The sequence below is a fragment of the Melopsittacus undulatus genome, chromosome 5 (genome assembly GCF_012275295.1).
Source record: "Melopsittacus undulatus isolate bMelUnd1 chromosome 5, bMelUnd1.mat.Z, whole genome shotgun sequence".
NCBI lineage: Eukaryota > Metazoa > Chordata > Aves > Psittaciformes > Psittaculidae > Melopsittacus > Melopsittacus undulatus.
The window spans coordinates 27,970,118-27,995,837 of NC_047531.1; the positions used below are offsets into that span (position 1 = coordinate 27,970,118).

The 25,720-nt window shown below is 39.8% G+C and overlaps 1 protein-coding gene across 1 annotated transcript in view; it reads left to right on the plus strand.

Moving 5' to 3' along the window:
- The window catches only part of COG5 (component of oligomeric golgi complex 5), a 193,023-nt gene that overhangs the window by 121,073 nt on the left and 46,230 nt on the right, over positions 1-25,720 (plus strand). The window contains exons 8-11 of the mRNA XM_034063396.1: positions 1,477-1,642; positions 2,743-2,855; positions 2,950-3,027; positions 23,815-23,896. Of these exons, the coding sequence (XP_033919287.1) occupies positions 1,477-1,642; positions 2,743-2,855; positions 2,950-3,027; positions 23,815-23,896 (439 nt within the window). The remainder of the gene's footprint in view (positions 1-1,476; positions 1,643-2,742; positions 2,856-2,949; positions 3,028-23,814; positions 23,897-25,720) is intronic.

Genomic DNA, 25,720 nt, shown 5'->3' on the forward strand with positions numbered 1-25,720 from the left:
TGCTTTCCACTAAACCTGGAAACACCTCTTTGGATTTGGGAAATGAGATGAGATCTGGCTTTTTTTGCTTCAGTTATGGTTCTGATCTTTGCAGAAACCCTATAAAGTGTGACATGAATGTGTATAGTGCTGTGACCTCTGAAACAGGTTTGAGGAGAATGTGCTGTTCGTCAGTGGATCAGAAAACCTATTGCAGTAGGTGAATGTACCAGCAGGTGAATCCTCAGCAGCTATATTGTAGCTTTACTTCTGTGGTCTCAGTGCAAGTTCCCCACACTTGAAAAGTAGATGAGCATACCCTTTTTCTTTAACTGTGGAGTGTCTGGCTGAAAAACCTGTGACTTGGGGAAGATGAAGCAGAGTTGCATTGGTCTTGCAGCAGACCTTCCAACAACTACTGCTGCAGCCACCAGCAGGAAGAGTGCAGTGGTGTAAGGTCTCACTGACAGAGGAGAGTCAAAGCAGGGTTTCTAGTGGGATGTGCCTGTGGTCTCAGATGCTTCTGTCCAGTCTAGGTGCCAGGATTTCTGCCAGGCCATATTTTTTACTGCTGGCAGAAGTCACTAAGAAAGATGACAAAAGACTGCATCTCTAATGTGTGTATGATCAACTGATCGCCCCCTCCACTAATTGCATGTGAATGCAAAATAAAAAAGCAGTATTCAGTGTACGGATGACAGTGCTTAGTTTCCAAAGGCAATAATTTGAGGCTTTTCTCTTGCTAAATAGCACCCGTGCCAGTGTTTAGTATTGCTCAGTGGAATTATCATCAGATTTAATCTTAATCAAAGGTCTCTTGAACAATGGACCTGAACAGCTTTTGGATAGTTTTCACTCTCCTGTATTTTGGAACAGCTGTGAACCATGCAGAGATACTTGAGGGTGTTTTGGATTTGGTTTTGTTGGTTGTCAGTGTTAGGAATAGAAATGTAGAAATACAAGCTTAAACTCTGCAGTAGTCAGTGGTCGGGGCATCACCTGCTTGCTTCTGCTTGTACTTGGTTGGGATTTTTTTTAAGCCTGTATCACATTTAATTAACTGTTTGTCACTTAAATCATGGTACTGTAACAGACCGTATGTGCATGTTTAAACAATATTGCTAGCTATACCATAGCTTAATACAGCTGTAGTATAACTAACTTTGGAATTATTGGATAAACCACTGGTAACTCACCCTAGGTTAGATACTGCCAGCAGTGCTTACAGTTCTTCCTTTTTTTTCTGTTCTCATTCAGAGGATAGTACCAAAGGAAGCTAAGCAAAGCATTGCTAAAGCAATCAAAGGAAATCAGTCCTCTCCTTTTTCTTCTGTTCTTTGTTATACAGTAGGGATGCCAGTTATTTAATGTTAAATGAATTAGCAGTCTGAACTTAAAGATGAGCTTGCCTGGTAAAATGATGCCTCTTTGTGAATAAAAAAACCCCTATAGTACAGTTAAAGATAATAATTCATTTTGAAAATCTTCTTTCTCTAGAATCCTACTCAAGTGGGAACTGCTCTTCAGGTTTTTCATAACCTTGGGACTTTGAAAGATACCATTGCTAATGTGGTGGATGGATACTGCACAGTATTGGAGGAGAATATTAAAAATGCTTTGGATATCAAAGTATTGACCCAACCATCTCAAACTGTTACAAGAGGTATGATACTTGTTTTACAGAGAATGATAACTGAGTTTTTTGTGACAGAAGTATAGTATATTGTCACATGGAAGAAACTCACACATCCAAGCCTGTTACAGGAACATTTCCCTGCTTGCTTTCACCAGTAGAGGATGGAAGTAGGCATGTCTCTGAAATCATCTAATACAAAGCCAAAGTCTGGCTGTTGTTACTGGGCTTAAACGTTTTCCTTTTTTCCCAAGCCCCTCCTTTTTTTTCCTGACTTGGCCAGAAAATTGTCCTTGCTAGTTTACAGCTTTGCAGCATTTTCTTAGCAGTTTGTCATGGAAAGATCAATCCAAATTCTGCTTTCTTTGTGTTGGTGGGAGGATCATAGGTAGATGTTATTTGCAAGCAATGGAATAAGCCTGTAACTACATTGTGGTGCTTTCATCAGATGGAAGTAATTCGAAAGTAGTATATTCAATACAAAGAGATGTTGCAATAATAAACTTAATTTCTCTTTTTGCAGCAAACTGGGGGGTCCAAAGCCATAATCACTAGCATAAAGAAAGAAATACAGCCCCTCTCAAAGAAAGTGATGATTTAGAAGCTGCATGTCCTTCAGCTAGATTATCACTTGTTATAGCAGTTTGCCGTGTGTTTCAGTTCTGAGCTGGTGATACACGTATTTTTCATACTTACTGTCTCTGCCATTTCACTTTGTGCTCATTAACATTACCTTGATGTCTCTGTGGAGGTCTGAATTGGTAATGCAGGTAAACAGTGATGAACATTGAACTATCCTCACTGAACTTCAGAGTTTATTTGACTTCTTTAGTTGAATTCTCAGTCAGACAGCTGAGGCCATTCACAAAGTTCTGTTTTGAAGCTGTTTTCTTAGAATGATATGGTTTGGTTTGGAAGGGACATCAAAGATCCAGGCAGGGACACCTTCCACTGGACCAGGTTGTTCAAAGTCCTGTCCAACCTGGCCTCGAGCACACCACCCTCACAGTAAAGAATCTTAATTAAAACACCCCAACCTTATGTCAGAGGGCACAGATCTGTATTTCCAATACACAAATTTTCATATTGGAAAGATAAAATGTGCTGCTGTGTTTTTAAAAACCATTTAGGTGGTCCTGGTAGAGCTGCTATGCCAACGCCTGGGAACACAGCAGCTTTTCGAGCAGCCCTCTGGACAAACATGGAGAAACTCATGGATCAGATCTGTTCTGCTTGTGGACAGGTACTCAGCAACTCGTTTCTGTTTTTATAGACATGCAGTTTTGCATATGAGATATTAGATGTTACTTTTCCTCTCAATAAATTCTTTCTTACAGGTGCAGCATTTGCAGAAAGTATTGACAAAGAAAAGAGATCCTGTGTCGCATGTCTGCTTCATAGAGGAAATAGTTAAGGTAAAGTTTTAATGAAGCTGGATATGTTTTAGTAGTTCTGTTAAGGAAAATTAGATGAGAGAATGCTTTTGTTTACAGTTTTACAGTTCCATAAAAATTATGTAATTAAACTAATGGGAAAGTGTTGCGAGTCAAACTAACATTGAAAGCTATGTTTATGGTCTGTGGGTTACATCTGTAGGGTGTAAACATGTTCTTTTTATAATAATTTCTTCTGCTTAAAGGGAGCTGATAAGACACTGCTGTCAGTTTTTATTACTGATCATTAATGTCATTCCATAAAATACCATGTGATTTGAGTAATTAATTAATTCTGTTAGTTTACATAGGAGAACGTGTCTTCATCTACACTTGCAGCCATCTGTTTCTCTACTTCTTGGCAATTTCTTCCTTGAAAAATAATCGTAGCTGTTCTTTTAAATACCTATTCTTTTCCATTCAGCTGCATTGTTTTCTGTTCATATTTGGAATAAATTGATTAATGGTCTCACTCAATGTTAGGAACGGAATTACTGAAGCTATCTCATCTACCTTAGTAGATGAAACAGAAACAAAAGATGTGTTTATGCAGACATCTCCTTTTCAAAATATGTGGCTGGATTTTTAATTTACATCATTTTAATTTTTGAAATATGTTGTAGAAACTCTTCATGTGCAAAGGTGGTCTTCTTAACACTGAAAGAAAATAATGAAGGTTAAAGCATTTGAGTTTGTCTGTTAAACCCATCTCTAAAAGATGTTGCATAGAACATCACTTTTTTGAGGCACTTCAAGCTTCTCTTTCTGTGTTGTAGAAAAAGGCAACAAACCAACCAAACATTTCAAAAGTTTTATAAACTTTTAGCATATTTTCTTTATTAAAAAGTTTGATCTGGCAAAAAAATTCTTTGCTGCAGCACTTCAGTAGATCAGCACATTTAAGGAGACACATAGAAAACTAGAGACAGAAGGAGGAACTCTGGAAGCCTCAGGCAAAGATTGGATGGAAAGGGAGCATAGATAAATGAGCTTTCAGCCTTCATGAATGGCTCCCAACATGAGCCTGTGCTTCTCACTTTCACTTTTCCATTTTTTGTAGAACAGCACTTGAGGATCATAATAGAGGGAAACCAAAGGAAATCCTGGAGAATAAATGAATAGGGAAAATGAATCTCAATTGAAGATAGATGCAGAGTAAGGAAAAACTCATTAGAAAATAAAATAAAAAGCATTTGGGTTGTGCTGTGCTAAGCATGTTCCGTGATCTCTCTCATTAGTCTTCCTTCCCTTTTTTTGACTTCATACTGAAGGATTGCATCTAACTGACAAATTGTATTTCTCAAATAAAACCAAATAACTGTATTTCTCCACAGTTACCACTCTTCCAGTAGTTTGCTCTTCAGTGGGTGTTTTAGTGTAGTATAACACCAGGCTGGAGAGTTGTGATTCTCAGTGAGGCAGCCAAGGATTAGTGGTTGTCATGGTTTAAGGCCAGCTGGTAACGCAAAACTGTGCAGCCGCTCACTCACTCCTCCCTTTCCTCCCCCTGCTCCTGGAGAGATGGGGAGAAGAATCGAAAGAATGTAACTCCCACGGGTTGAGATAAGAACAGTCCAGTAACTAAGGTATAACACAAACCACTGCTGCTACCACCAATAATAATAATGATAAGGGAAATAGCAAGGAAAGAGAATACAACTGCTCACTACCCACCAACCGATACCCAGCCCAACCTGAGCAGTGATCTAGCCCTTCTGGGTAACTGCCCCCAGTTTATATACTGGGCATGACATGCTGTGGTATGGAATACTTCTTTGGTTAGTTTTGGCTAGTCCTGTCTCTACTTCCTCCCAGCTTCCTCTCCTCCCTGGCAGAGCATGACACTCAGAAAGTCCTTGGTGAGAGTAAACATTACTGAGCAGCAACTAATAACATTGATGTTATAAGCGCTGTTCCCAGGCTGAAAGTCAAAAACAAAGCACTGCACCAGCTACTAAGAAGGAGAAAAATGACTGCTACTGCTGAACCCAGGACAGTATCCACCCCTTATTCCATACCATTCACATCATGCTCAGATCCTGTATTTTCAATACACCATCACTCTTGTCTCACACATATATATGTATGTATATATATATATTCATTCACACACACACAAAGAGAGATCATTCTTTAGTGCATGGATCAATTCCTATAAAGCTGCTGAGTTCATCCAGTCCATGATGTCAGGCTCCATCTCTTGTAACAGTCTTTCAGAGCAGGAGAGGCTGTGTGCAGTGTTGGATTGTTGCCTGCTGATGATACCTCAGAACTTGTCTGGTTTCATCAAAGTTAATTCTTTGTTGGGATGATGGTTGGAGGGAAGTCAGGGCCAGTCGCTGGTGACCTGAAGACATGTAGTTGGTGGGCTTTAAAAGTGCTACATAGCAAGCAACAGCATACAATTGAGTTCATTGGCTGTTTTCCCCTAAAATCAAGTCCCCATTTTCCCGCATTACCCACCAAGTATATCCAGGTCCCTGAGCAAAAGCAATCACATGAGTGGGATTGCCTTTACCTGAAGCAGGAATAACCCAGACTGTCTTCCCCAGCAAACTCTTTACGTGCACCGCAGGAACTTTGTCCCCCTCTACAGTATGTAAAAGTTCTGACTGGGCTGGGGCAGCCCTGTTGGCAGATCCTCTGGTGTTGATGAACCAGGTGGCTTTTGGTAAATGTGTGTCCCAGTGTTTGAATGTCCCACCACCCATTGTTCTCAGTGTAGTTTTTAACAGCCCATTGTACTGTTCTATTTTCTCAGAGGTTGGTGCATGGTAGGGGATGTGATATACCCACTTAATGCCATGCTCTTTGGCCCAAGTGTCTATAACATTGTTCCGGAAATGAGTCCCATTGTCTGACTCAGTTCTCTCTGGGGTGCCATGTCGCCACAAAATCTGGTTCCCAAGGCCCAGGATAGTGTTCCAGGCAGTGGCGTGAGGCACAGCATATGTTTCCAGCCATCCGGTGGTTGCTTCCACCATGGTAAGCACATGGCGCTTGCCTTGGTGGGTTGGTGGGAGTGTGATATAATCAATCTACCAGGCCTCCCCATATTTGTACTTCAGTCATTGTCCTCGATACCAAAGAGGCTTTAACCATTTAGCTTGCCTAATTGCAGCACATGTTTCACACTCATGAATAACCTGGGCAATAGTGTCCATTAAGTCCACCCCTCGATCGGGGGCCCATCTGTATGTTGCATCTCTGCCCTGATGGCCTGAAGTGTCATGGGCCCACCGAGCCAAAAGTAGTTCACCCTTATGTTGCCAATCTAAGTCCATCTGAGCCACTTCAATCTTAGCAGCTTTATCCACCTCTTGGTTGTTCTGGTGTTCCTCAGTGGCCCAACTCTTGGGTACATGAGCATCTACATGGTGTACCTTCACTACCAGGTTCTGCACCTGGGCAGCGATATCTTGCCACTGTGCAGCAGCCCATATGGGTTTACCTCTGCGTTGCCAGTTGCTCTGCTTCCATTGCCGCAACCACCCCCACAGGGCATTTGCCACCATCCATGAGTCAGTATAGAGATAAAGTACTGGCCACCTTTCTCGCTCAGCAATGTCCAAGGCCAGCTGGATGGCTTTCACCTCAGCAAACTGACTCGATTCACCCTCTCCTTCAGCAGTTTCTGCAGCTTGTCATTGAGGACTCCATACAGCTGCCTCCCATCTCTGATGCTTTCTCACAATACAGCAGGACCCATCAGTGAACAAGGCATACTGCTTTTCACTTTCTGACAGTTTATTATATGGTGGTGCCTCTTTGGCACGCATCACCTCCTCCTCTGGTGACATTCCAAAATCTTTGCCCTCTGGCCAGTCCATGATGACTTCCAGAATGCCTGGATGACTGGGATTTCCTATCCGAGCTCATTGTGTAATTAGTGCAGCCCACTTACTCCATGTAGCATCAGTTGCATGATGTGTAGAGGAGACCCTGCTTTGAACATCCAGCCCAGCACAGGCAGCTGGGGTGCCAAAAGGAGCTGTGCTTCAGTGCCAATCACTTCTGAAGCAGCTCAAACCCCTTCATAGGCTGCCAGTATCTCTTTCTCCGTTGGGGTATAGCTGGCCTCAGAGCCTTTGTACCCCCGGCTCCAAAAGCCAAGGGGTCAGCCTCGAGTCTCCCCTGGAGTTTTCTGCCAGAGGCTCCAGGTAGGACCATTCTCCCCAGCTGCGGTGTACAGTACATTTTTTACATCTGGACCGGTCTGGGCTGGTCCAAGGGCCACGGCCTGAACTATCTCACGTTTAATTTGCTCAAAGGCTTGTTGTTGCTCAGGACCCCATTTGAAATCATTCTTCTTCCGGATCACATGATAGAGATGGCTTACAATCAAACTGTATTTGGGATGTGCATTCTCCAGAACCCTACAGCACCCAAGAAGGCTTGTGTTTCTTTCTTATCAGTTGGTGGAGACATTGCTGTTATCTTGTTGATCACATCTGTGGGGATCTGGCAACGTCCATCTTGCCATTTTATTCACAAAAATTAAATCTCCTGTGCAGGTCCCTTGACCTTACTCCATTTTATGGCAAAACCAGCTTTCAGCAGGATTTGGGTTATTTCCCTCCCTTTCTCAGAAACTTCTGCTGTATCACAATAATGTCATCAATAATGTTATCAATGTATTGCAGGTGTTCTGGAGCTTGCCCCTGTTCCAGTGCAGTCTGGATCAGTCTATGGCAGATGGTAGGGCTGTGTTTCCACCCCTGGGGCAATCGGTTCCAAGTGTACTAGATGCCCATCCAAGTAAAAGTGAACTGTGGCCTGCACTCTGCTGCCAAAGGAATTGAGGAAAATGCATTGGCAATATCAGTTGTGGCATACCACTTGGCTGCCTTTGACTCTAATTCATACTGAAGTTCTAGCATGTCTGGTACAGAAGCACTCAATGGCGGTGTGACTTCATTCAGGCCACGATAGTCTGCTGTTAGTCTCCACTCTCTGTTAGACTTTCGCACTGGCCATATGGGGCTATTAAAGGGTGAATGGGTCCTCCTGATCACTCCCTGACTCTCCAGTCTACAGATCAGCTTATGAATGGAAATCATGGAGTCTTGGTTGGTGCAGTATTGCCACTGGTGCACTGTTGTGGTCACATTCTTCAACCTTCAGCAACCCCACAACAGAAGGATCCTCTGAGAGGCCAGGCAAGGTGGACAGCTGCTCAATTTCCTCAGTTTCCAAAGCAGCAATACCAAAAGCCCACCGGTACCCTTTTGCATCTTTGAAGTACCCTTTCCTGAGGTAGTCTATGCCAAGGATGCATGGAACCTCTGGACCAGCACAATAGGGTGCTTTTGCCATTTTCTCCCAGTCAGGCTGATTTCAGCCTCCAGTACGGTCAACTGTTGGGATCCTCCTGTCACTCCAGAAATAGAAATGGGTTCCACCTCTTGACAGCTTGACGGCATCAGGGTACACTGTGCACTGGTATCTACTAGAGACTTATACTTCCGTGGGATGCCAGGCCATCTGAACCACACAGTCCCGTAAATGCGATTGTCCCCTACCTCCACCTGACTGGAGGCAGGGCCCCTCTAGTAGTCATCACATTGGTCACTTATGTCTTGTTGACAGGGATTAGTCTTTATCACAGGAGCTGGAGTAAAATCAGCTCTTTTGCTCCATCTGGGAGCTTGCTCACCAGAGCCTGAAGCTGCAGCTTTCATGGGATGATCAGTCTTGACCTTTGCTCTCTTCAATTCATGCACCTGTTCCTCCAGAGCTGAGGTAGCTTTTCCATCCCACTTCATCATGTCTTCTCTTCATCCCACAGGTAAAACCACAGGGAGGCCCCTGGTGTGTTCCTCCTATGTCTTCTCTCTCGAGCAGTAGGACACCTTTTGTTAATAGCTGAGACGTGGGTTGGTACATGTGAGGAGCTGGATAGATTGTTTGAGATCCTGGGACAGTTTTTCCACAGCTGAAATGATGGAAGGGGTGAGATTGTCTTCGAACTCTCGGAGTTTATGAATCATTTCATCCACTGTTGTTGGTGCTATGTCATTCCAGGTTATTGCTGCCAGTGAGTGGGCATATGATGACGGCACATTCTGTGTAAATTTCTGCCACATGGGTCGTGTACATTTGACTTCATCTGGATCTACGGGTCATTTCCCGGCATCCAGCTTGTGATAGATCATTTCTGCAATGGCTGATTCCCTCAGAGACTGTGTGCCTTTCTCTAGAGTAGTCTACTTGGCTGAACGACTCATAACATCATCCTTGTATGGAAACCTTTCTTTAACAGCTGCCAAGAGCCATCTCCAAAGGCTGAGGGACTGTTTCTCTTTTGCAATTGCTTTGTCAGTTCACCCTTCCCTAGCAAGTGATCCCAGCTGCTTGGCTTCTATACCTTCTAGTTCATGACTGTCGATCCCATTGTCCCAGCATCAAAGCAAGCAGATGATGATGTGCTCCCCTGGTTGACAGGTAAAATCTTTTCACATATTCCATAGCTCAGTTGAGGTCTGGGGTCTAGAAGTCATCTCTTCTTCTTCCTCTGATTCACGTAATAGTAACTCCTGGTCAGATGCTGTCCCAGGTGGTGAGTACATTGTTTCTTCATCTTGCTTCATCTTTCTTGCCTCTTTTTTGCTTTTCCCCTTGCGTACAGGGGCAACCAATATTGGTACGAATTGTTCCTCTGGTTTAGCTGCAGTGATTATCACAGTGGTTGGAGTGGCTGCAGTATCTGTTGTCAGGGTTTGTGTAACTGCTGTACTTGTCACTGGGGCTGGTGTAACTGCAGTGCTTGGAGCTGGAGTAGCTGCATTGTCTGTTGCGGTCAGAGTTTGAGCAGCTACTGTACTTGTTGCTGTGGTTGGTGTAGTGCTGTGCTTGGAGCTGGAGTAGCTGCACTGTTTGTTGCAGTTGGAGTTTGAATAGCTGCTGTACTTGTTGCTGGGGCTAGCATAGCCACTGTACTTGAAGTTGGAGTAGCTGCATTATCTGTTGCAGTCGGAGTTTGAGTAGCTGCTGTACTTGTCACTAGGGTTGGTGTAGCTGCTGTATTTGGAGTTGGAGTAGCTGCATTGTCAGTTGCTTTGCCATTAGATACAGAGACATTTTTTTCCCTTTGAAGGTGCTGGATAGTGTTGAACAGGGCCCTGTAAGCATAGGCCAAGCCCCAGCACGTTGCCATGAGTTGTCCCTCTCTGGTATGACCAGGATGACAGCACAACTCATTTAAATGTTTTACTAATTTTTCTGGATTTTGCACTTGTTCAATGGTGAAGTTCCAAAGCACTGGAGGGACCCATTGGCCTAGATACTTGCCCATACTATCCCACACACCCGGCCACTCATTACTGTCCAGCCTAGGGTAAAATCTCTTGGTCCTCCTATATTGTCATTTAACCCTAGACAAGACCCGAACCCAACTCTGCTTAACTTTCGAGATCAGACAAAATGATTGTGGGTAAAACACACTCTGTATGTGTGCCAACATGGTGATCCCCATCATAATCAGCAGGCAGATCTCAACAGTATTAAAAGGCCATTCAGAACCTTCAGAACTCTCAAATAATGCTGTAAACGGTTTGGTGTGGGGGCTGGGGAGGTAAAGGAATGTCTCCTTCACAGGTTGACCACCCGAGGAGGGGAAAAAATATGGGTAATTGCTGAACACTTCTGTTACATACCTCCCAAAGTATAGAGGTGGTGACCACACTGGGAACACAAGCCAGATCAGTTTCATGGTCAATGATTCTATTGTATTACAAGTCATTACCATAAAGTACAATGAAACAAGAGCCTTAGCCCAGGCCCCCCAGCTGATAAACACTAACACAGCAAATACCGGCTGTAAATAAGGTATGACATGCTGAAACTGAAAGATCAAGAGCAACAACTTTGAGAGCCAATAAATCAGCATTGTGACGCATGACTATTAATCCGAAACAATGAATGCTTGTCACAAGTACGATTAGACACACTCCAGTCAGATCTGTTGTTATCTCAGCCCTTTGTGCCCCACATTGGGCACCAGAAAGAACTGCTGTGGTTTAAGCCCAGCTGGTAACTCAGAACCACGCAGCCATTTACTCACTCCCCCCATTCTTCCCCCCACTCCCAGATGTAACTCCCATGGGCTGAAATAAGAACAGTCCAGTAACTATGCTATGACACAAACCACTACTGCTACCACCAACAGTAATGATAAGGGAAATAATAGGGGAAGAGAATACAACCACTCATCAGCTGCCAACTGATACCTAGCCTGACCTGACCAGTGATCTAACCCTTCTGGGTAACTTCCCCCAGTTTATATACTAGGCATGATGTGCTGGTATGGAATACCCCTTTGGCTAGTTTGGATCAGGTGTCCTGTCTCTGCTTCCTCCCGGCTTCCCCTCCTCCCTGGCAGAGCATGAGACTCAGAAAGTCCTTGGTGAGAGTAAATATTACTGAGCAGCAGCTAATAACATTGGAGTTATCAGCACTGTTCCCAGGCCGGAAGTCAAAACTACAGCACTGCACCAGCTACTAAGAAGGAAAAAAATGACTGCTGCTGCTGGACCCAGGACAGTAGTACATCCTTGTCTGATGCTACCAGAACTCATGACATGGTACTGCTAACAGTAGTGATGCTTTACTTTCTTCTCTACCCAAGGTTGTTCAGTGTAGCACAGTCTTTTTCTTGCCCCTTCACGCCATTACACCATTTGTTCTAGTGTCCCTTGAAGAAGCAATGGCACTAGCTTGCAGACGGGTGAAGTCACACCAAACATAGCTGTTGTTTCGACAAAACCTGACAAGTACTACATGCTGCTGAAATTCAAGAGTGTATGTACAGATGGCTGTATGTGAGAGTATGAATTGTTGTGTACATTGAAAATAGATATAAGTAACAAATTGGTATTTTGCCATTGACTGAAGAAGATTCTGCCTTATATTAATCCAAACTGAAAGAACATGCTTTCCTCAGCACTTGTTTTGGAGAGGGAGAAAAGTTGGGTTTTCCTTTTGTATTCAATTTCATTAATAAACTGAACAAATAAACCAGACTAAAGGTACTAACATTATACCCATGCACTAGGGCAGCATGCCCACACCAGAAGATAGAAAAACGAATCATCCACTCTACTACAGTCTGTGCACTAATTACTGTTACTGATGTCAACATTATTATTATAGTCATCTTCTGCAGCAGCTGCAGTACCACTTTGCCTGTCCATCTGCTTCCTTGTTTTGATTACTGCAGTGCAAGTATCATCCTAGGAAGCATAAGAGAGGAGGAGACCCAGCTTTTTTAAAGCACAAGTCCTTTAATAGCAAGGAAGCTACTTGCCTTTTTTTTCCCTCTTTTTTTTTTCTTTTTATTCATTCTTTTTCCCATTTTTTTGCAGGTTTATTTGTGGTTTTCACTTCACAGATAGCACAGCCTGTGTTTTTTCTGATTTTGTATTATGATCTCATACATGTGCTTTCCGGCCTTCTAATTACCTGTTACCATCATAAAATTTTCTAGTGTTGTATCATGTTGTATCTAAAAATGTATTTTTAAAAACACCTGACTAATTAATTAAAGGAGTCACAAAAAGTCTTTGTTAAAAAAATAAAAAGGAAACAAAATCGTAATCTGACAGATGTAGAAACTGAGACACAGAACTTGTAAAATTTATAAATACTGGAGTTCAGCAGGAGGGCGATGACAGCTCCTGTATCTTTTCTATCCTGTTTCTCTTACACACTTCCAAATTTTTCCACCATTAGACATGGCCAAGAGTTAAGTGACATAATCAGGTTCACGTGGTTATCATGGAAGAATCTGGAGATTAAATTTACACTGCACTTTATTCCAGTCCTTCCCTTTGCAGATGGAATTTTGAAAAATGAATGCAAAACTGTTATATCTCATATTAGTAATAAACTATAAATTCATTATTAATCTGTCAATACTAAAATTACATATTAAATTTCCAGAAAAGATATTTAAAGGAGAAATAAATCTTTTAACAGTGAATAGACATTTTTTATGGGTTTAAAACACTTTTAATGACTAGATTTTAGTTGAGGAGCAAGTCTAAAAGAATTCAGAATTCATTAAGTTTTGATTTCTAGTTTTGGGGAAAATGAATAGAGAATAAATTTTATATGTTTTTCCAAATGTGCAGTTATTGTTTTCATGATGTTGAGGGTAAAAATTAAAATTGCAAGTAAGATTTAAATAACATAAAACTGCTATTTTTGTTCACCTAATGACTGATTATTTATATAACCTCTTTCAACTGTTTAATTTACCTTTGAAGAGCTCATAGGTTACTCCAGTTTGTTCTGCTTTATTGCTTCTCTCTTTCAATGTGTAGTGACTAATCCTGCTTCAGCTGTTGTAATACCTAAACTACAGTTGACTTCAGAGTAAGTCACAGCAGAACTTATCTTTCCCTGACAGCCACCTTCCTAATTAGAGATAAGAATCCCTCTAAGCCCCTTGTAGAAGAGTTGAAAATGATCTCTGATCCTCATCTATTTTGGGTCTTTCACTCCTACATAGGCATCAGCAAACAGTTCTGCAAAATGAAAGCAGCCTTAAAAGCAACGGATAACTTTGTAGGGGGTATTGGGATGATCAATAGAAAAGGTAAGCTGGCATCTCTGGGCTGGGCAGAAGGTACTCCCTGTGAGAGGGCAGATCTGCCCTTGATCGCCTTTGATCTGCTTTTTAGCACACCCCTGTCATTTACATAAGCTCTGGGTAAAGCTGAGAGTTGTAGGGAGTGTTATTCTGTAATTTATGGAGGGGTCTTGTCATTGTCACTCCTGATGAATGTTTGGTGAGTAAGCAGACTATTTTCCTGAGTTGTCAACACTGGTAATATGAGGTGTTAACGATATAGGAGGAAATGTCCTCATCATTACATAAGATAAAGTATATACATGGGAAATAGAAATGTTTATTGCCCCAAGTGTACTTACATTTCACCTTGTTATTTCTCCTCCCTGTCTGGACTTGTTAAAAAATGTTGCTGCTTTGAAATTATTCACATTTAACATCACACATTCATGTTCAGTTGACCTAATTAAAAAATAATCCTATGTAGAAAAAAAATAAAAATAATCAAATTACTGCCTTATGTGAATTCAGAAAATAATCTGGTTTTCACCTATTATTACAAGTGTGTGATTTATTTTCCAGATTTTTTTTGTAGAAGCAGAATTGGATTACTTGCGCATCATTTCTGCAGTGTTTTCTGTTTATTATTTCAGCAAAGTGCTTTGTAGAGATCTAAACACAAGTGAAAGAGCAGGTTTTTGATCTCCAAAATATGAAGATGCTCTTCATTTCAAACCCACTGAATTCAGTCTCCCTTAAAATAACCGGAAAAGGTCTTACCAGTCAAAAGTCTTGATTCTAGTATGGGATGGATCAATGTGGCCAGACAACCATGCTAAAATTAATTTGGTTCTAATTCAAGTAGGAGGGTGAGAGCCTGCACAGTGGTTTTGTAATGACACGGTATTTTCTGTAGAACTTTAATTCCGTTTCTGTGACAGAAGTGTGCAGCTGCAAATAAAGGGGAGAGCATGGAGGTTGCATGAGTTACTCGATTCCTTTTCAGTTCTGGCTTGGTGGGGTTTGTGCAAAATGCAGTTAGGTGATGACTGAAAATTAAATAAGTCAAATTGTTTTCCATCAGCTATTGGAATAGAAATGCATTTACTGGAAGTGCTGCCTTCTATCATCGTTCTTGTCAATCTTACCTGAACAACTACAGTCTGAATGGGTCTGGTAATGAACCACACTTTTACCCTTGAATGGGGTATGTAGTAGTCAAGGTGAAAGCGTAGCCAGTGTTGCTGCTGAAAATATCAGATCAGTTCTTCGGATAGAAGAAAGCTGTCGAGTCCCTTGAGTAGATACTGGCTTTTGGAAGCACAAAGTCCATTTACTTCCAGTTGATGCATATCTTTCACGAATATGGGAGGATTAATTAATGTTTTAAGTAGTTTTGTAGATGCAGGACACTGTTTAAGACCTAAGTATTTTTGTTCCTTAAAAAATGAGGAATCATTTTCAGAATTGTAATATTCTGATAAAGAAAATGCACAGTCTTAACTTTATTTTCTCTTTGAGAAGGTTATATTTTAAAAAATCAAACAGGTTTTGTTTCTTTCATCAGCTGCACAGAGACCTTTTTAAAATGTTGCATTACTGCTGGAAGTCTAGAAACTATTACATCTTGGCTATAACCTGATAAACACAGTGTAATGAAATTCTGTGCCCTGCAGCAAAACAAAAAAAAAAAACAAGGTAATTTTTAAAGTCATGGTGTCATTTACTGACATCTGTTCACCTGTGGTATATATTGTGTAATTCTAGTATAATGTAGACAACATAAATGCGCTTGTTGTTTTAAGAAAGTTAATCTTGACTACTTTGAGAAGATAGAAAGGTTTATTGAAAACACACTCAGAATTTGTCTTTTTCTTTGCTGATTAATTGCACTACTGAGGATGATGGCTTTTTGTTCACAGTCTAACATTTGGCAATTATGTTGCTATAGAAATAGTGCAAATAGATTTCCTTATTTCTGTCCCATAAGATCTTGCCGTACAAAATTGTTAAATCATTTGCATTGTTACTTTATTGGTGGAAAAATATTTAGCCTGTCCTTTAAATGTCTTCTCTTTTTAGAGCAACATTCGCAAGTCCCGCATTTCTTTATGGCGGAGCCTTTGATTACAGATAGAAAACACTGTATGTATTAGTATGCAAAGCCTGATTTCAGGAGCTTGCAGCAACTAGCTGCATGGTAATATTCACTATATTGTTTTACATTTCAAAGAGGCTTCACAATAAAGTTGTTTTTCACATTCTACTCAAAGTATCAAAATCTCTACAGGGAAAAATGAGCTGGAAGTGATTGTCATGAAGTGGGAGCCAGTTTAGAATCAGTGGGTCAGATTTATTATTTGAATGCTAGAATAGCTATTTTAGACACACACAAATATGATAATTCACAGATGGGAAATTATACTCATTAAGTTCTAAATTTACAGTGTGGAGGAAATAAAGACATTTGTAAAAATAAATATATGCCTTTTCAGCATCTTCTTGCATTCTTATCTAATACTGAATAAGAGGGGTACTTTCATTCTCATTCCTTGAATTTAGATTTAATGTCAGATACTAAATAGTTATATTAAGAACAGAGCTCAAGAGATTTCATTTCAGTAATAGCAAAGTTAATTAGTAGTTTGGTATGTTTTTTAAAAAAGAGGTAAGCTGTTCTGCTTTTATGTTTGAAGGGACTTGAAATCAGTTTTCCAGGCTGCAGCATTAATTTTTTGTGGAGTAGCAGTGAATACAGATCTTCAAATATCTGTGCTCTTATGCTGCTGGTACTTGGCTCATTATTGGTCACTGGTTTATTAACTTACTAGTAGCTGTTAGTGGAAATGGGTTACACTTTTTGAACTGTGAAATCAAGTCACTTCCATGTGAGTAAGTGGCAAGGGGCTTAGCATATGGATTCTGTCAGCCTCTAGTTTTTTTCCATCAAAGATAATCTTGTAATCTTGTGAACAGGCAACATTAATCTAAATTTCAAATCTATACTTCACGCTATTTAACAAGTCTACTATAATACAATGCACTGAAGATATAAAGACGACTGAAAAAGGATTTTTTAATATGCAAGTATGTTCCCCCCCCATTCATTCCATAACAATAAAAGAACACTGATCTGAATCCTTTCCTTACCACCATCCATTGCATAGAAGATGGTTGAATCTGCAGTCTCTCTGTTGCACAATGTACTGTAACAGCCCTCTCTTTGAAGTTCTGAAACTGAGCCTGTTATGAACGTAGGGTTGCTCGTGAATGGCCCAGCTGCATGGTGAAGCTCAAAGGGTGATGATCAGTAAAGTAAAGGCTAGTTGGGGACCAGTAACTAGTGGTGTACCCCAGGGTCAGTACAGGGCCCAGTTCTCTTTATCACCTTCATTAATGACCTGGATGGTGGGGCAGAGTCAGCAGCAAGTTTGGAGATGACACACAACTGGGAGCAGTGGCTGATGCTCTAGAGGGTTGTGCTGCCACCCTGCTGGAAGGCAGCTTGGCAGAAGAGGACCTGGGGGCCAGTAAGTTGAATACAAGCCAGCAATGTGCTCCGGCAGTGAAGAAGGTGAAGTGTATCCTAGGCTGCCTTAGGCAGAGTACTGCCAGCAGGTTAAGGAGGTGATCCTGCCCTATTCACCACCAGTGAGGGCACACAAGGAGTACTATGTCCAGTTCTGGGCTCCTCAGTGCACAAGAAATGAGGACATACTGGAGAGAGTCCAGTGAAGGGCCACAAAGATAATGAAGAGACTGAAGCATCTCCTGGAAGGCAAGGCTGAGATAGATGAGACTGTTCAGCCTGGAGAAGGCTCAGTCTCATCAGTGTATATACATACCTGAAAGAAGAGTGCAAAGAGGACAGAGCCAGGCTCTTTTCAGTGGTTCCAAGTGACAGGACCAGAGGCAATGGGCACAAACTGAAACACAGGAGGTTCCCTCTGAACATCAAGGAAACACCTTTTCACTGTGAGGGTGACAGAGCACTGGAATAGGTTGCTCTGGGAGATTGTGGATTCTCTATCCTTGGAGGCATACAAAAGCCACCTAAACACAGTGGCGGGCAACCTTGTCTAGGTGGCCCTGCTTAAGCAGGGAGCTGGACTAGAAGATCTCCAGAGGTTCCTTTCAACATCAATTGATCTGTGATTCTGTTGACTTGCAGATGAAAATCTCTTCCTAAAAAGCCAGTCAGTTGCTTAGAATTTGGCATCTACTAAATGTAGATCTTTCCTGTCCTAAATGAATCAAAGTGTTAAACTTTTACTATTAGAATATTAAATTTTAAGAGTTATTTTGTTTGTATTATTGGGGAAAGACTCAATTCTAGTTGTTTACAACAGAAAGATTTACTTAAGAGAACCTTATCTTAAAAGACAGCTTGCTAGTCTGTGGTCACATGGAATGCACAAGCCTATGTTCAATTTCATGTTCTTGAGCTGGATGAACTAGTACTTTCCAGATGCCTCCTGGCACTGTTATTGTGCAATATTAACACAGATTTTTAATTGTTTTATCTAAAACCCCCCTCTTTTGCGGGAAAGTTGTACAATCTTACTGTCTGTGCAGAGTATTGACAGTAGTAACTTTGTAGTAATAGTTGAAACGGAATAGTTTCACTACAAGGTGAACACATTTTTTGCTGTTGATAATGGCCCTGATTCAGCAAAGCACTTAAGCATATTCTTAATTTCACATAAATAAGGTATACCATGGAAGAAAACCAGACAGCCTGCATCTATTATTCTAATAAGGGTAAATTTTATTGAATTATGGCTTGCACTAATGGTCTTTCTTCAGTTCATGTACACAATAAAGGGAGCCCTACTATTCAACTGCAAGAAAATTCATTGTAATTTGTGGTCTAGCCTGCTGGACATGTTTTGTCTGATTTATGTGTGTAATTTCCATGAGCAAACAATTCCTGTGTGAATAGCATGTGTGATAGAGTACTAAATTTTTAAGCAGTGTGAAAAAGGGTAAAATTATAGTAGATGGGCCAAATGTGAGTCTGATCGTTGTCTTTTTCTATTTTACTCTACACAGATGCAAGTGGATTTTCTAAGAATAACATTTCCAAAAGTAGCAAAGTGCGTATAGTCCATATGTCTCTGTAAAGCATCTTTCTGTTCCCCTGGTTCTGACCAGCTGTCCAGTAGGTTAAAATGGCAGAGGGTTGCCCTAGTTTATGTTGCTGGGCAGTTGTTCAGTTTTCTGAAAGCAAAGAATTGACAAGAGGAAGACAGATTTAAGCTGTCTTGCACTGCCTAAGGAGTTGCATAGGAGCTACTTAATCATTTGAGTGCCTGCTCAGCTGCATCACTTCTGGGGAATAAAGCGGTCACTGGGCACAGGAACAGCAGTGACAGTTATTTTTAATTCCCAGCTTGGGTTGGTAGATCATTAGTTTATGTAAATGTAGTTTAGGTACAGGAGCATTTTCACAGCGGATTTGTATGAAAAATAGCCAGTTCTGTGGCTGATCGTAAACTCCCAACCATTTTGCAGTGGTGCAAAGCATAGGTTTATATGCAGATTTTCTCTGCTGTGAGATGAAACTAAAGCTGTGAATGGATAGTACCATCAATTAAGAAACGCTGACTTAAATGGTGAAAATCACGTTTTGCCATTATAGCCCTACAGTTGCTTGTGGTTAATGTTCATAGATTTAATTAATTTTTAATTGTATTCCGTGGTGGGGAAAATATATATATGTCAACCTGAATCTTGCCTGTGCTGCGTTTTGGATATCAATTAAAGTTAAGGTTCTTTTGTTGAAGAAAGAACATATTGCATGGAAAGAGGAAATAGCATTCTGTTATATGATAAAATATAATAATTTCCATCTGAGAAACTTTAAATTATGTCTGCGTGTTTTATGTAGATTTCTGTATATGCAATATGCACCTGAAACAGTTTTGCCCCAGATATCAGTACCAGTCCTTTTAAATTCCAAAGGTTTATGTGTTCTCTGCATTATTAAACACATGCACTAATGGGGGGGAGGGGTGGGGGGGGCAGGAATATGACAGAATGGTGACCTTTTCCCAATGTTGTTGGTTATGGAATAGGAAGCTGTTGGAAAATGATTGCCACAGAGCTGAAAAGATAATCGGATGCAGTTCATTACTCATCTTGTCAGCTGCTCCTGCTACAAGGGATTGTATCACAAGATGTTAATCTGCTTGTGACTAGATTTCAAAGCAAGCATTTTTATTTTGGAGGGGGTGTAAGTAATTTAACATCTTTCAATTTTGTTTCATTTCCAGAAGCAGGAGAAATGGAAAATTCCCAATTTAAAGCCTCAGAATGTTAATTGATAAAAATATTAGTACATCCTTGTGGGTTCTGTTAGAAAAATATGATGATATGCTACAAAAAGCCATTTAATTGCAGGAGTTGTTCTTTTTAAGCTAATGATGAGGTGGTGTATTCCTTGACTAGTGGAAGTTGGACCACTAACATAGTTCAGTGTGTTCTGCAAGACAGCAAGTATAGACAGAAGACAAATTTGCACCAAAAAGAATTCCTTTTAGATATTATATCATTAATCTGGATGTACCCAATGCTCCCATACATTGTCTACCAGTGAAGATATTTGGTGTAAGTGTAGAGGAGGACCAAATTCATTACTTACACTCTACAGATGGGAAGATGACACAAAGGCAATTTTAGCTAGATGACATTTTCTGAAAGTGAAAGGCCCAAAAGAGCAGTTACTTTCTGATTCTGTGGGATGTTGCTCAGAGTGCTATATGAAGCATAGGGAAGGCTTATCAGCTTTCCATTAGAATAAGATGAGCTGGTAGATGTGCTGTGCACCTTTTAGGCAAGCATTACTGCCCTTTTCTCTTCCACCTTCTTAAGTCCTTGAAGTTGTCCAGTGCAACGGGAGGGACATTGCTGTAATATCATGCTAAGCTGTAGAAAAACACTCCTTTTGCTACCCTTTTTTATGTAATTTTCTAGTATCAGTAATTTTGAAACAGAATTGCACATATTTTAAATAGTTAAATTATAATTTCCATTGTGATCTGCAGGCGCAGATGTAGTCTCTATTAGAGTACCTTATTTAAAAAATAAGCAGTGAGATACTTAAAAGCACTTTAAAAATAATATATTGAGTTAACGTGTAAGCAAAAAAATTACAGGTTTACACAAAATAAATAAATGGTTTCTGGGTTTTCATGGTTGTGTATGCCACTTTTTACTCCAGCAGGAGTACCTAATGTTAATGCCTTGCTGTATTGCAATTTTGGTAGCTACAGTCCACCCTCTTAAATACCCCTTGGTGTATGCGTAGGCAATAGTATTCTCAAGTTCCTGCCAAAAACTCTTACATGGTCTTCTGTTTTCTATTAATCAGCATCTGTATTTCACGCCTAGAGTGACTGCATCTTGACAATGGACAGTGTGAAATACTGTATCTTACATTATAGAAGTAGCTAATAATGACTTTGTAGATTGTGTTTTTAGTTGGTGCCAAACTGGGGCATTAATTTTTTTTCCCTAAACTTTTTTGACTGAGCAGACAGTCAGTATGAGATGCTACCTGAGTTTTCCATGTAAGAAAAGAGAGCTTTCCCCCTCTCTTTCTCCTCATACATAATGCAGTTGGTTAGCAGAGATGTGAGGGCCTTCACTATGAAATGCTGATAGAGTTAATGGGCACCATTTGCTCAGGCCAGAGGACACAAGGTAATGGGCAGAGGCTTAATTGCACAGATCTGGCTACTATACAGATGTTTACATGAGTGCATACATATATATGTATGTATGAATTTATATTTTATATATAGGTACATACAAAAGTTTTATATTTTCACAAAGACATTAAGTATTGCCACATGTATGTTATTGTTATTCGTCATCCTGTTGAATCTGACAGTTAAGATAGAAATGTTGGTGTGAGGGACTACATGCAGGTCTGTTTTCCAGACCCTTTAATAATTGCATTTTCTGCTGAGACTATGACAGAGGTGTAGATGGTGATTACAGTAATGAAAAAAAGTTGTTTGAAAGTGCTCTGTAAGTATTTTTCCACCTCCATTAGATTATTTAGAAATTGAATTAAATCACCATGCTGAACAGGCAAACATTGTTCCAGGTTCAGATAGAAAATATGAAAACTAATTAATTTACTCTATAGTTGATGTGAAAGGCCATTTGTTCTATAGTAGTTTTCATGTTTTAAGTGTAAAACAAGGAACTGAGTAATTTCACGTTTATGCTATAGTAATAAATTTACAAAAAATATCAAAGATATTTTATGCAGCGTTCCTTCCAAATCATTGTCTGATATTGTAATTTTACTTTGCCCATTTATGAAAATCAAGTACAATTTCACAGAAAATACAAACATAACTATAGAATAAATTGCTTCAGTTTCTAAATCCATTAGTGTCAAAAATGTCAAAAATGAGTTTCCATCATCCTGGTTTATTTTAGTATTCTATCTTATTTCTTATACATTTTGTGAGTATGAGTCCAACAGCATAAAAGATGTTCTCTCTCGATTCTTAACACATGACCCATAAATTATATCTTTCTTTGAATATCAGTACAGATAAGAGGTAGGGTTGGATGAATTCCTTGTTGAATCTCAGAATTTGTGAAAGGATTCTACTGGATGATCGTGGTTTGGAGGTTTTTTTGCCTCTTTTTATTTTTTCCTTTATTTTTAAGTGTCTCAGTGCACCTTTGACAGATTTTCAGGGTTGATATCAATTCTTTTAGATGGTAGTTTTTTAATTGCTTGACCTTGAACTTGCAGTTTTACAGTTATCAGATTTTCAAGTGGAATGCAGTGGTGTCATGTTAATGAATGACATTCTGAAAACCTTCATTGCTTCACTTGCCAATGGAAGCAATTAGAGTGCATTTATTTTTTCCTCTTCTGTCTGAAGTAGTAATTCAGTTTGGAGTAGCTGGACTTCTATATTTGATAGCTCATCTCCTCCTCTTTGTGGTGCTGGGCAGTGCTAATCTCTGTGGTGCTGGGCAGCGAAGAAGTTGAACTGACACTGTGAAAGGACTTGTGTTATTAACAAGAATTAGGGCTGTTTGGTTGGGGTTTTTTTTGCGTTTTTCTCCTAGTGAAGTCACTGGCAGTACCAAAAGGAAAGCTGAGGAAATGCATCCCCGTTTGACACCCATTTCAGCACTGAGCCCTTTGCTTAACATGTTTAGATGTGAATGTGCTTTGATTTAAAACCTTGAACATTGTCAGAGTGAGCCAAGTGCCAGCATTAAAATCCCTAGAATTCTTGACATTTGTCATCACTCTGCTGTTTCACTTATTCATCTGTGTACTTTTTTCTGACTATTATTAGTGACTTGGTCAAACAGGTTAGTTTGTACAGCAGGGTAAATATTACATGTGTACCATGCAATGAAGAAAGCAGTTCTGTCCAGCATGAACTTCCTCTTCCCATGACAACACGGGACAGCCTTCCAAGTATCTGATTAGTGGGCAGGACAGGATGCTCACCGTCATCTCTTGTAATTTTTTTGTACCTCAGACACACCAACAGGAAGAAAGCAAGAGACTGAAAACAATATCATGGTTTAATGCTTGAGCATAAGTGCATGGTGATGGGGGGAGTAAGAAAACAGCCTGCCTTTTATTGTATGTCCTTTTTGCAAGAACACACTAGGTGTTTCCACTTCTGACAGCCAGCCCTGCTGCCATAAGGTGGTAAAGAGTCAGCTGAGAGGCTCACTGTATTTTCATGTGTTCTATGTTTTTAGAAATAGAAGACTGTTCTGTGGGAAGCAGAGCACTGGTTTCAGTCCCTGGTCAGTGTTAGTAAACATGTTGTAGTGGCAGTAACAGTAATTGTCAGCATGAGAACCCCCTCAGAATATGAAGGTCACTGTGGTGCAAAGAGGTTTTCTAACACAGCTCCTAGTGTTTACTGCTTCAGTCTGCACTCGTGTCTCAAGAGAGCTGGGAGCATTTCTCAGACTTGAAGGAAAATATTCCAATTTAGAGAAGACTGAAGCTTTTTATTTTTGTTTTCTCCAGTATTTTTTCCTAGCTTCAAACTTGAGGAAAACTTCTCAGACTTCATTTACTTTGTTTTTGTTCTCAGTGATTTTGAAGAACTTTGACGGGAAGTGTATGCATTATTTAAGATTCTTTGAAACGACCATGTTTTGAAACTTGTATTTCTTTTGTCCCTTGCTATCAGGATGGCCAGTCTGATATTTTGTACAAATTTTGGACTGCAGTAACTCAAACACTTTTCTCTCAGTTCCAGTCAGCAACAGACTGTAAGTATTCAGAATAAATGATTTGTACTGTGTTCGATAGTTGTTTTGCATCTCTGACTTAAGTAAGCCCTTTGCTCATCATCTCTTCTACTGGAACTGTAGCAGTGGTTCACTCAGTCTGGGATCTGTGCACTTAAAACTTGGTTTTGTAACCAAGCAGGCTGATCCTCCTAAACTGTGGCTGACTTTACAGAAAAAAAATATTTAAATATTTTCTGCTTCAGTAAGTATTTATTATCTAATAACAAAAGTGTATTTTTGCTGCTGTATGTAGAGGTAAAAATGGCTGGAATGGTACGTTAAGCTTTTCAAAGTGAATGTTTTTGCCAAATTAAAAGATAGTGATTTGATTTTGAAGAGCAGTTCTTACAGACTTTCCTTGTTAAACTCAAGTAAAAATCTGATTTTGAACATTCTTGAATACCTTTATAAATAGGAGTTGGGTTTCTTCAAAATTGGGTTTTGTCTAACTGTGTATGAATGGTTGGTGTTGATATTATACATGATATTTTGTACATATGCAATGTATAAATAGCAGATACAGTCAAGGAATATTAAATAAAAATAATGCGTAAGCGTATAAACTATTACTGGTACATGCTAATGCAATATGCATTTGGGTCAAAGGTGAATTTGGTGCTTTCATGAATACATCTTTCATGTTTGTATACAGTGTCTAAAGTTAATTCTTTGCACACACAGATAAAATGCATAAGATCTGCATTTATCTTTGTGATCTCAGTTCTTGCATTGGCCCTTCAGAGTTTGGTCCTTCCATGCTTTATAGCAGCAATATAATCTTGAGGAACTATCTGGTTGATTCCTGTTCCTTGGTTGCTAAGTAACTAGATGATCCCAAAAGTAAATGTATTAATCTTGTGTTAAAACATACTAATTTTACTGTTTGCCTTACGCATTACTTTAACTGCAGTATGTACATACCCAGGATCTTTTATGTTCAAACCAAACGTGTGCTACCTGTTTTCAGCACTCAGTTTTAAGATTGCAAAATTGTGACATCAGTTAATGGGATCAATCAACATTTCACAAGTAAGGGAACTTACTTTTTGTCTTACATTTTGTCAGCACTTCTTGGTATGACAGGTATTAAAAATATTTTATTACTTATGATTTTTAGTCATATTTTTTATATAAAGGTCCCAAGGGAGTGGTTGGATTTTTGAACTGTGAGGGATGTTTGCACTTTGCTACAGATGAGTTTTGGGGAAACAATGCTTACAGCATTACAGACTTTTTCATTCAAGTGGCTCATCTGTATGAGACAGTTAATTTTTAACATAAAAATTGTAAGTGATTGAATCCATTGCCGTCAGTCTCAGATGTCTGGATCATATAGATTTGGGGAAAACTAGATGATATCAGAAAAATATTCTAAAAATAGGGATTGATGACAGTTTACAAAGTTTGATAATATTTGTGTTCTGCTTTTGTGAGGTTCGGACAGTCTTTGTGACCTAAAATAACCATATTTGATAATAAATGTGGATCCTCCAGTATTCCAAATTAGAACATATTTGAGTTGAAAGGATAGGCAGGGTGAAATGGGGCAGATTTCCGGAATCTGAAAAACCTATGAATGAGGGGAACACTGTTAATCTCCTAATGTAATGGGAAATCCATAAAGTATGAGTGATGTTAGATCAAGATCAACAGCGATTGCTAAAACAATTGTGCATTTTTTTCATTTCCTGTTACTTATGGCAAGCCTCTCAAGGCTGAAAATAGTGCTGTTTTATCTGCTGGCTTTGTCATTATTTGACAAGTTTAGGAATTGAATTTTAGGTACCTGGCTTTAAGAGGTGT